General features: G+C 33.6%; 1 protein-coding gene across 1 annotated transcript; it reads right to left on the reverse strand.

The window, feature by feature from the left end:
- Positions 1-9,992: 9,992 nt before the first annotated feature.
- Positions 9,993-12,841, reverse strand: LOC131050236 (F-box protein SKP2A-like). Its single transcript, XM_059209630.1, has 5 exons — positions 12,505-12,841; positions 10,862-11,210; positions 10,514-10,655; positions 10,301-10,408; positions 9,993-10,144 (listed from the first exon to the last, which is right to left on the reverse strand). The coding sequence occupies exons 1-5, from the start codon at positions 12,804-12,806 to the stop codon at positions 9,993-9,995; spliced, it is 1,053 nt and encodes a 350-aa protein (XP_059065613.1). The 5' UTR covers positions 12,807-12,841.
- Positions 12,842-13,129: the final 288 nt, after the last annotated feature.

Raw genomic sequence — 13,129 nt, forward strand, 5'->3', positions numbered from 1 at the left:
TTCTTGTCTTGCCTATCCTTGTCCCTCACCTTGAGCTTATATCTATGGCCAAGGACCTGGTTGTACCCTCACTTGTGCTCATCCACCTCTCCCTCTAGGAACCCTAGGAGGAACTTGTACCTATATCTATGTACCATCATCTCCTCCGCCTTGAGCTGATGTTGCATCACTACTATCTCCCCCTCCTCCTTGCCCATCATCTCCCCCTCTACCTCTTCTAACTCTCCTCCATTGCTATCTCCTAGGCCATACTCCCTACTCCTCAATATCCTTATCTATCCTTGAGGGCATCTCTCCTAGGCTCGTTAGTCATGAAAATGGGTGCATAGTGAAACAAGTCTCAAAATCCGGCATCATCCCTTCATCCACAATATCCCTCCTGAGATCTCATTGTACTAGAACTAGGGCCCTAAAATCTATAGCTATCACATTATATGTAGAGTTAGACCTTAATGTGGCATCTCCCTCTACGTCTAAGTAAACTCTATAGAGTCCCTAAATTTACCCAAATTGTCTCAAAATTCTATCGGGTGACACTTAATTATATATATGGAATGTGCCCAATCTAGTACGGAGACTGGAAGTAATAAAGTAACCTTATGTCGTCATCCTCTCACTCCCCACAATCTAAATAGGTCTCCAAATAACAATATAAATTTCATCTATGACATGTCGCTGGTACTCCATCTTTCCCAATCAAGTTTGAGAAGTAATCATGTTGTACATATGCATGTAAGGCTATCCAACCCCATAAAATCTCATGATTACTGGCCTAAAAAATTGCATTATGCTCCCAGGCCCATACATGTAGTAGTGTCACTCTTTTAGATAATTTACACCCACTCATGTACACAAATTGATGCAACTCATGATATAAATGTGCTAATAAGCATGAGACCCATGCAAACTGAGTACCTATGTAATCATCATCTCTAATGCTTGACTCCAACCGATTGACAACCCATGAGCCATCCCGTTTGGAAAAATATACCCTCTGATAATCCCACCCAAGACTGATCAAAGTGGCTCACTAGACCTCACCATCTCTGACCAAATAACATATCCTCCTTGAATCTCCAAATCCCCATATTTGAACGCTTAACACAAAGAATCTGCATCTCTATCCCTATCATAGATAACGAGCTCTCTTGTTATATGTATCCTTAAAATCCTTTAGACATTCTCTAAACTGATTGACATCTCTCCCATCGACAGGTTGAAGGTGTTATTTTCACTGTGCCATCTCTTTGCTAATGCCGACAACATACCTAGATTCACCCTAATCTCAGACATAAAAGTTATGCGCCATAAACCAATAGTGCCAAGTATAGCACAATATATCTCTGTCAACTCTGGTATCAACTGTTGTGTGCAAGGGAATCTCTCTTGTGAATGAGCTTTTTAATTGCAATTGAGGTTGGAATACTAATTCACAACTTAGAGATTTTTATCCACACCGAGCAACCCTTCATGGATTAGAAGATACATTTAATTATCAACCCAAGGATGTGAACTCGAAATGGGTCTACATTGTATGAGCACCATGGGATTCTCCAAGCTATTATATTGACATGTATAACAAATAAAATGAAAGCAATAATTGAATTAAAAAGATAACATTGTTGGAAATAAATCTCATCTACACAACAGTGTGTGCAGGTAAACAAGTTATTTGCAACAACAGTGGCTGCAGGAAAACTGTTCTAACATTAATGGAATCAAATATGCTAAAACAAAACCTGTCTTAAATAACTCACTACCAGTAGTGAAAAATAATGAATAAAAATATGAACTACTACAAATCTGAACTACCATGGAGTCACAGTTCCTCAAGTGGCCCTTGCTTGAGTGGCTTCAATCTTAGTCATTAGCATTCAACATTCAATCTATAAGATTCATTGCTCAATCGTATTCTTATTGCAAATAAAAAATTTCATGGACATATATCAGACTTGCTGATTGAACATATACACCACTAATAAGACTCAACACTAACTAGATACTCTCTCAACACCTTCTCACAACTCAACAAGATCTCAAATTTATGCACGAGGATTGAGAATTGGATTATTTTCAATCTCAACAACTTATTAGAAATGACATTTCTCCTATGATATCAATGAAATGACTTATTATATTCATGACTTTTAATAAAGATTTAGCTAAAATGAGTTGAGAGAGTTCTAACCCTCTTCAAAATCTTACACCATAGCTATGGCTGAAAATGTGGAGAAACATGTCACAATGACTTATGATTCATAATTTATTATTTTCAAAAGTTTATTCATGATTTATTTTCTTAAATAACTTCTAAATGCATGATATCATCAAGAGGTAGAAGAGTTCAAGTTGAATTAGAATCCAATCCTTAACTACTACCTAAAAATTTGCTAGTTTGTCTTAGTCAACTTATGGCAAATGCTTCTCATTAATTATTGTAAGTCAGATCAAACAATTTAAAGGGTTTTTATATCTCCTTATAATCTCTCCAAATAATTTTGAAGATCTGAGTTTTGTTAAAAAATGAGTGAGATATGACCATTTTACTGAAACTATCTTTTTTGACTTTTTCAGCACTTCGAGTCAACAACTACATTTGTTAGTTACCAACTTGTTCCTCCTCCTTTATAGTTGTATGAATGACACAAAACGCTAAAAAACAACATTTTAATCCTTCCAAAATACTTTACATTCAAAAATAACCATTGATTATAATATTTTACCATTATTTAGCATCAATTACCTAGACATACATATGCATATCAAACACCATTAATCCTAGTTAATGCTTTATGAAACCAAGGTAATATTTGGAAATAAATTGGAATGACATTATAAACATGAGGTAAAGTGTCATAAATAATGAAATAATATGGACAATTTATAGGCTCGTCAAAGGTGGCAAATAAGCTTGTAATCATGACAATCATTGTATCAATAAAAACTTAGTCAACTAATCAATTTGGGGCAATTGTCTCATTCTACAAATCTGGTAGTCATCCTTTTCAGCCGCATCTTTCTATCAAATTTGTAGCTTCAACCCCTAGCTTTACCAAATACATGGCTTCAACTACTAGGCATGTGTTTTCTACCAAATACACACTTTCATAGCGCATATATGCATCATTATCCACCCACACGACTTTAGCTACTAGGCACACATTTTCTGACCAAATACACATCCCAAAACCATAGATGTAATTTTACCTTCCACACACATGCATAAACCTACTAGGCATGTGTTTGCACACCAAATATGCGTCCAAACATATCATACACACGTTTTTAACAAACCCTAATCCTACCGTGTTTTGGTTTTCCTAACTTTTACCCCTATTTATGACACAATAAATGCACACAATCAATAAAAGGAAGACGTACTTACCAACTCACTATACTCCTTTGGTTGATTGTATTATCACTCACTCAAACTTATGGAATCACACTTACCATATGCACTACTCCTTCCTCTCCTTTGCTCTGGTCTACTCTGAGCTCAATCGCTGAAAGGTGATGGATGCAAATGAGGACAAATGAACATCCTACTTCCTATTTATAGGCACTAAAACCTTAATTGCTTGTGCTAACTTACCACGTTGTCGCATAACCCTAATGACTTAATCTTGGTCCATTTATTGCCGAAGTAACCCACGTTTTCTGCCACTTAGCCTACCCTACTCTCTCTTCCTATCGGGATATTGTTTGAACCTTTTTCCGATTTTTCACCCGATCTCTCAAGGGTGCATACCACCTTCCAAACTGGGACATGTATTAGTTAATATTTTATTCTTTGAAACAATATGATAAATTGTATTGTCTCAAAGAGGGGCAAAATGTAGACACCTAAAATTGTCCTTTAATTAAATAAACAAATATTTTTATTTATTTAATTAATTGATTAACCTTTTCAACTATTAATTAGATAAATATTTTAATTTATTTAGTTAATTCACTAAGCCTCTTCTTTCCATTTTAAATAAATAATAATTATTTATTTAATCCTTCTACCTCTCTCCTGAATTAAATAAATATTTTATTAAATTAATTTATTGAGTCTTTCCTCTATTAATTAAATAAATACTTTTATTTATTCAATTAATTCATTTACCTTTTTCTTCTTATCCACGTGACAACACATCTCCCTAAATTACTTCTCAATCTTAGCCCTTCATTTCAATTTAACCTCTTAATATTATTCACCCTTATCTTTTACCCTTTTACCTCTTAATTTCCTCCCTCCGTCATTACCTACCCTCTAATCCTATTGATTCTCTTTCACCTATGTGATCATGGTCATTCATTCTTTAACCTCTTAATCTAAACCCTTGATTCTCTTTAGGATTTCTATAAAAGAGGCTTCTTCCTTCAATTTTATCATCCACAATCAAGCAATCATACCTACATTCGACCAAAATCATTCTAGCATACATCATCACAACCACATCCATTCCTCTTTGAGATCTTGTGCAAGTGCAACACAAGTCTAAGACAAACCATCATCAATACAAGATCATCAAGGACAAGAGAACAATGGAGACAAGCCTATTGGACATGTGAAAGATATACTTTGTTTGATTTCATTAGTATTTGCATGTTTGATAGATTTTTCACTAATGTTGTGTTGAATTAGTTTGTAGATTTGGGTTAATGGTTTGGCTTAGTTAGGGTTTACAAATAGATTTAAAATTTGACATAAATAGGTATTATGTACACTAATTTTTTTCTTCGGAGATTCATGACAGGTGTTGTATTTGGATTTTATCACGAATTGATTATTTGTGGGTGCCCTTGGATCTTATAGATTACAATTAGGTTTTGAGTTCTCTTAGATATTAGAGACTTTTGTTGAGACAATTACTTTTTGATGAAGTTTCAATAGGAAGACTAATGAGCCTTCATTGGATATGAATGTGAGTTTACGATGGACCTAGAAAAGGGTCTTTTCTTGCAGAGAGTCACCGTGGCTTGGAGTACGTTGAAGAAGCAATCTCATTTCCCACTCTTAGTCTAGGTAACAATTAGTTTTTGATAGGCATTACCCACTTTGTTCTTGTATACATTATTTTTATGCTTTGTCTTCCCATGGATATGGACCCTAAGCTAGGGATGTTACTTCTATTTAAGGAGTGTTTACCATGGTTATCTCCTTGTACATATGATTTAATCTATGAATATTTAATGCGAAGTTATCGGGCTTATTCCTAGTTATGGAATATATTTGAGTTTGATCTTCCTTGTTTTTAGAGGCTTGTATGCATGATGGCTATTTGAGATACACATGTTTTTGTTTTATCTATGTGATTAAATGATTAGGTTTATTAAGTCTTTTTAGTTGTAATTTTGTGAAAGAAATATTACTTAGCACAACTAGCACTTTGAGGTATCAGTAGAAGGACATGGCATGTGATATGATTTCCAAGTTTACTCTTCTTGGTCTTATGTTTCTTCTTAGACATTCATTGTCACTTGACATTGGAGTTGGGGTTTGCATTGAGCCATTGTGATCATTATTTTTTTAGTAATGTGTTATTATTTCATTTTTTTCTTTAGCAACAAAAAGAGGTTCTCTTTAATCTTTTTTCTTTTTGTTGAGTATTAGAGAAACTAGGGCACATAGAAACTAGTTGTGAGGGAGTATACAATAGTTTTTGTTGTATGTGCAAATTATGCTAACTATTATTTGTACTAAATGATTTTAGTTATTAGCTACACCTTGGTACACATATTTATTGGTAGACTTGTTGTGTCAATATATTTTTAGATTTGACATTACCCATGTAGTGGGAGTTCTTGGATACGTATCTTAATCCTAAAATGTTTTCTTAATCTCCAATTAAATTTCATAATCCTATAAAATGTTGTCAAAATGCAACCATGAACAATATTGCCGATACAATCCATATAAATAATTTATCACCCAGTTTTTGAAAGCAAGTTCAAAACCAACATCTTGTTCATTTCTTGGAAGAGTTTAGTACTACAACATTAAATGATATTTTTAGCTCATTGCCAACAAAACAATTGGCTTCCATCATTGAAAATCATATGCTAAGATTCCTATACAAATTTAGATTTGTTGGATAAAGTAATCCAAAAGTTCCTTTCTCAATCTAATCCCAAACCAATAACAAAAGTAGGTGCAACAACATTGGCTGTGATATTGGTCTTCTATTTGTTGTTGCTACTAGTATTCCCATATTCAATACTAACAATGTTACATCTCAATTTTTGTGTGTTGTTGTTATAGAAAACCTAATACATTGAAAATATCAATATATGTGCTTGAAGTGAGTAGCAACAACTACAATTAAAAAATTATAGCATGCATGTTGCTAAACATTAATACTCTAGTTCCTTTTTTAACAACCAAGGCACTCTTCTTTAGGATAATTTGCAAGAAAATAATTTAGAGATAGTCGACATGGCTACATGAAAATACTTCAAACACACTAAACAAGATTGCTTCCTCATATTTTTAAATTTTCCTTGAAATTTGTACCTTGAAAGTGCATATATATGCATATCCACCACAATGATTTAATATAAGACAATGTTTCATGTTGGAAACTAAATACTTTTCATAATTAAACATTATAATGTCTTGTCATAATGTGAACTCCATTTATGTCACTTAAGCTCAATTTATTAACAATGATTGATTGCACATAACAAAAATAAATAGTAATTCTATTTTTTTCTTAACATTAGCTAATTTAGCATTTCATTTTTGTTGTAAACAATCACCTAAAAGTTTAACTATTAAACACTTTCTTACACGTTCCAACATGAGAAAAATAGATGACACTATTATATTAAAACAACCAACATTTTAAAACAATTTTGTATCATATTACACATTTTGCAACAAAAACACATCGTAATAAGTCTCTTGTTTTAAAAGAAATGTTTTTTATTATTTTATAGTATTAATATAAATAAGAGATTTTAGGCAAACAAAGAAATTTAATACACATCAATTATTCTTCTCCTCTTCATCCCTTTCTTCAATGAGATATTACAAATATATAGGAGTTACATCTCCTACTTTACATTAGGAAATCCTATAACAAATTATCTATTTTGATGAGTTATTTTTACAACTCAACAAACAAACAAACCTCAACAAATAATCACATATGTAATAGCTACGTGAGTTGTGTTAACAACTCACATTATGTGAACACTAACAATACATTTTCGAACATTTCCCCCCTTAGTCTAAACATGGTAAGAACTCACACCCTTCATCTGAAATAAGCCCAACTCTTGTGGCTCATGATCTTGATTCAAAACGAAAGGCACCTCCCATCAACCTTTCATGGTTTTCACACGGGTTTACCACAAACCTGGACATGAATGGGAACACACTCATTTGTTCACCTCATATGGTTTTGTGGATTACCACTAACCTTTTCAAGATCCATGAATTGCATTACACTAGTGCTTTTGTTTATTAAAATATTTTACTCTAGGAGGTTACATAAGGAAATAACCCACAAATAGAAAATGTTGATGATTGTGCCACTCAATCTCTGACAACAAAGGAAATTTTCACTACAACTAGAAATGGAATATTGATGTTATATTCCTCCCCATTATGTGAAATTTCCAATTATTATAAACATAGAAAATAGAAGCACACATTACAATCGAAAATGAAATGCAACCAGAGTTGATAATTGGCCCCGTTGTTGGCGACTGATGAGAGGATGTTGAGTGTCCTCCTTCCTTTGTTCCTCCTACCTCCAAGATTGAATTATTTAAAACACATATTCCTCATCACTAGGACAAGACAACTCTTCATCATTGGCATATTCTTTCCAATCTGTTTCTTCAACCAAGGAAGCATGATGATCTAGTTTATTATTTAGCAGCTCTTGTGCCCTCTTCTTACAATTCAAAATTATATGTCCTATTTCATTACAATAAAATCATTTGATTTTTCCTTTTGAAGGAATATTCTTATATTTGTACTTTCCTTTTCTTGCTTTGTTATTACAAATAAGACCTCTTCAGATTCCGAGTCTTCGTTATGATCAAGTAGAGTAGATATTACTCCTTCAAGACTAATAGTTACCTTGCTTAAGGTAAACACCATTCGAGACATATTTTTAGGCAAACTATTAAGAAGTATTGCTTTGGCATCATCATCTTTTACCTTCTCATTAATCCCAACTAGCTGATTTAGGAGAGAGTGAAACTTACTTATATGATCTACCATTTTTGCACCTTTATCCATCTCCAATCCATACAATATCTGCTTCAATGTTATCCCGACACTTTTTGCTTCAAATCCAAAGAACTTGTTCAGTGACTCCCAAATTTATTTTGCTGACTATATAAAATCCACATGATGTAAGTATGATTTTGATAAGCCAAGGCCAATAGCTCCCAAATATTTTTTATTTTTGATATTCCACTTCACAAGTTCATTTGCATCAAGACTGAGTTTGGTTTTACAATATCCCAAAGACCTTTCTATATCAGATGTAATTGCATTTGTATGTGCCATGTATGAAAGTCTCGACCTTCAAATTTCTCGATAAAAGTTAATTTATCCATAACTACCATTTTATCAATAGAAAATAAAAAATGCTAGGCTATGCCAATAATGCACCTTGATTATTATATTGTTAATATGTTGATCAAATAAACATACTTTTGGTGACACAAATTTACCAACTTGTAAAATGGACCCTATCCAACTTGACTTTGAATTTTAAATCACTTACCTAAATAAGATTGGATTTCTAAGTTAAATGACTATCTCAATTCAATTATCACAACTACAATGCTTTTAACAAAACAAACAACTAACAAAAGCATTGGCAATTATTATTCAAACCATATAGGAACCCAAACACACACATCCAAAATACCATTACATAACAAGAGCTGCAAGCAGCGAAGTTCCTGCCTAGCAATGGCAGTAAGTGTAGTTGTTTGGTGTGGTGCAACAGTAGGAAGATCAAAAAGATTTTTATTTTATAAATGCAACTATCAGAATCCATAGGGAAGATGGCAGATATCTACTCAATACATATACACAACATTTACTCAATACAAAGTATATATATGTATGTACTAAATGTGTTTGATAAGACCTACATTGTTAACTGATTCACATGGAATTTAAAATGAAAGTACTTGGTCTGAACATTGTTTGCCTATTAACTATTAACTATTAACTATTAACTATGCTAGCTATACATTTTGAAGACAAAACTAGTACAGTGTTAATAAATTTGCAGTAAAACGAGTGATGGAAACAAAAATGGGACTTGAGATAACTAAAGAAAATGTTGAAAAGGTGATTTTTTTTATTTTCTTGATAAAACAAGTTTTCCCCTTGCAAGAGTTGAACATTGGTATATAACTAATTTCCTTCTTTTCTTTTAAAGAAAATGTACATGATCCATGCATTTCTCTTCTTTACTCCTTCAAAGGAGCTTTCCAGAACAAGGGTTGTTAGGTATTGAAATCATTGTTTCTTTGTGGATTCAATGAATAATATGAATTTTTTGTGAATGACAAAGTTCAAACCACAAATTTTGTTTGTTTTCATTGTTGAGACTATGTTCAAAGCACACTTAGCTTTTATGCAGTTTAACATTATATTGCTTTTTATGTATTTGAAGTTGATTTATTGAGCAGTTAAAATTATCTTGAAGTTGCATGAGTCAAGGTGGTTATAACCATACTATTGCATACTGAACTCACCATTTTCATGAAATCATTGTTTTCAATTGATCTTGCCCTTATAAAAATAAGATTTCTGATTGCAGATCTTTGTCCATTCGATCTGCCATTGGTTAGTGCAGGAAAAGATTAATCACAATCACAGTTTAAAATTTCCTCCTCTGCAATAATAGTTTTCTTTGTGCCTTCCTATATAAACTTCTTTGAGAGTCTCTTTATGATGCGCACTTCAAACCATGCAAACTTCACCGTACTGCTTTGCATTTAGAATCCCTATAGTAGAAGATGCAGCTTTATTTCTGCCAGGTGTGCAATGCTGGGAAAGTATTATAGACAGCTTGAACTGCTGGTGCAGATAATGATGTACACTGGCTAATGTTTAAATGCCCTAGACCATGTTCTTCTTGGTCATTCAAAACAGATTCCATGTAATCACGGCTTGTAGCTACAGTGCGATCATTACTGTTGCAACTGCTTGCACTGCCACCGAGCCCACATCTTGGAGAGCCCTGGGCTACAATTGCCTGATATATTGGCTCAGTGTTGAATTTATTATTGCCACTCTTGTGTTTGGGATTTGGTTTCACTGATCTATATATACCATTATTTACTAGTGAGTACATGGCAGTATCTGTGATGTTTTGGGAGTAATACAGTCCCAATGATCTCAAGTCATGGCAATTTCCAGCCAATGCAATAACACTTTGATCTGCACCATGTAAAAATAAATAAATAAATCAGCACAAATTTCATGTTCTGTTATTAAATTGAACGAAAGTTTTTGCAGTACATATGCTAACTTTCATTTTTATACCTGTTATTAACACATAACCACACAGGTCTAGAGCTCTTAACTCAAGGCAACATTGTGCCAATCCTGTAACACCAACATTAGTAACCATCTCACACCAACCCAGATTCAAAGATTGCAAGTGGCAGCAATTATGAGCCAGTTCCTGGGAATCACAACGTATATGCAAATGTTAGATACCAAACACAAGTTGGAGCTTTTGGATTGCAATTGATCCTATTTGACCTACTAAATTAGTAATGAAGAATAAACTTGCTTCCCATACCATCTTGAAAGTCAAAAAATTCCATTACAGAACCCTTTGATTTTCAAGAAATAAATAAAATCTGCCATACTTGCTAATAGACCTACCAATAAAGCTCTGTCAGATGCAGCTCTAATGCAGCCACACAAATTTAGATGCCTCAATTTGTTGCACTGCTCTGATAGAAAGATAAGTGCATGATCGCTGACTCTAGAACATCCACTCATGTTAAGCTTTTCTAGTAGACTACAACCACGTGCCAATGCCTCTAGAGATTTATCTGTTAGTTGTGTGTTGTTTGAAAGATCTATAGCACACAAATCATGGCAATGCTTTGCAACTATTTCTATTGCTTGTTTATTGAGTTGGTGTTGATTCTGGCGTAAATTAAGAGATTGCAAACAGTTGAACCTAGGAACAATTGACATGACCAAGTTGCTCATGTTTCGCTTACACCTACATTGCAAAAAGATATAGTCACTGCACTTGACATAAAAACACTCGTGATGAACCCCCACTTAAACACCTTTTGAGTAGGAATAGACTGAAAGAATTATATATGGTGCACAAAAGACCTACTATGAGGACATTTCAATGGAAAAACCTTTGGTGAAAAAGGAAAAGCTCTTTAGGAAAAATCAACTAGAATCTCCCTCTTTTAAGTTAAGCAAACATTTAATCTGTAGATGATAGACGTTAGCTTCAGGTGATTATAATTTGTAACGTCCACTATAATTACAATTTGAAGAGCAAAATTTAATGTAAAGACTTTTAACGTAAATTGGAGGCAAACAAACAGCTTGAAAGACAACAAAATGATATTCTGGTTATATCATTCACACACCATTAATAATAAATATATATTCCAATAATGACATTTCAACATATATATATATATATATATATATTCTGACATTTCAACATATAAGCGAAGGACACACACCACTAGCTGAATTTACAAATGCACTTTTGCACAATTATTTTAACTTGATGAAGATCAAGCCACCAATCTTGAGGTCCTAATTTATGGAAAAATGTAAGGAGTCCAACAGGATTTTCAAAAATGACTACTTTACTACAAGGAATGACCTTTAACGACATTAAGGTCCATACTAACACGGCAAGCCATAAAACTGCTTGCTAATGATGCCTCAGAGGGCTAAAATGCCTTAGAATGATGTTCAATCATACCAAAAAAATTGATGCTGAAATGTTAAGATTCACTACCACTGCTCACATATCAGTATATAGCAACCACAGAACTACAAAAAGCCAAAAAAAGGCCACCTTGGGTAAGAAACAAAGTAAATTTGCAAAACTGTAGGTAGCTTAACCCAAGTAGCTGGCATCATTTATTAAAAAATGTCCAAGGCAGTCACATGGGCATGAAACATAGGCAATCACATGGGCATGAAACATAATCACCACCTCATTTCCAGAACTGCTACAGAGGATTTCTCAATCAGACAGCTTGTTTGAAAAGGATAATTTCAAAACCCTTAGGAGGCATTACTTCTCTTGTTTCTTGTTAATCATTTAGACCACCATATCTATTCTTGTACTCAAGCTAAATTGTTCAATCATACTTAGAGATCCTTCTAATTTATTTTATCGACTATTATGATTGCTTTTTTCCTTGGCGAGGGGACCTTCCATGGCCCCAGTACTGTAAATTTCCTCAACAGTGAAAAAGATAGAATCAATTTTAATTGGCTTGGTTACTATAAAAAAGTAAACATCAAATTCTCACCATGAGAGTGAAAGATCTTGAACACCAACACAGATTACATCTCTCCAGCCAGTGCATACACCCAAGGAAACAATGATAGAGCGGTCATCCGCAAGCACAAGAATGCGCACAACGAGCTCCATGGGTAAATCATGCCATTTGGAATGCGTAGCATCATCTTCAATTTCAATCTGCACATTGTATAAAACACTATAATTCTGCACAACAGGATTCTTTTCTTGCTTGATCATTGTGAAGGGCATTGGCTCCAATGCTTGGGGTTGTTGGGGGATCATAGGTTTGATGTTTTCTTTCCCTGACATACTTAATGCTTAGCCAATTCCCCACCTTAATTCTCTTACAGTGTACACAATATGCTAAGTTATTAAAATCTGCACACACAAACACCAAAAGAATAAGTAACAGGAAGAAACAACAAAAAAATTAACTTCCAAAGCAAAAGCAACTTACAATAAGGTACAGAAGGCTAAAACACAAAAAAGTAACCTCATCAAATAGACAACAAAGTTATAAAGTTCTTAGTCATATTTATAAATTATAAGGATAAATAACCTTGCTCACATCAATAGGCGACTACTTTTCAAATCAATCAAGTTTAACCATTTGATGTCTCTATATAGAGTGA

Source organism: Cryptomeria japonica, chromosome 1 (genome assembly GCF_030272615.1).
Source record: "Cryptomeria japonica chromosome 1, Sugi_1.0, whole genome shotgun sequence".
NCBI classification, from domain to species: domain Eukaryota; kingdom Viridiplantae; phylum Streptophyta; class Pinopsida; order Cupressales; family Cupressaceae; genus Cryptomeria; species Cryptomeria japonica.

What these genes read in the sequence shown, in the direction of transcription:
- LOC131050236 (XM_059209630.1), bottom strand. Translation starts at nt 12,806, where the DNA reads ATGTCAGGGAAAGAAAACATCAAACCTATGATCCCCCAACAACCCCAA. An exon ending in CAAGATCTTTCACTCTCATG is followed by an intron (nt 11,211 to 12,504) that starts GTGAGAATTTGA and finishes TTTGCAATGTAG; the next exon opens with GTGTAAGCGAAACATGAGCA. An exon ending in GTACTCACTAGTAAATAATG is followed by an intron (nt 10,145 to 10,300) that starts GTATATATAGAT and finishes ATCGCACTGTAG; the next exon opens with CTACAAGCCGTGATTACATG.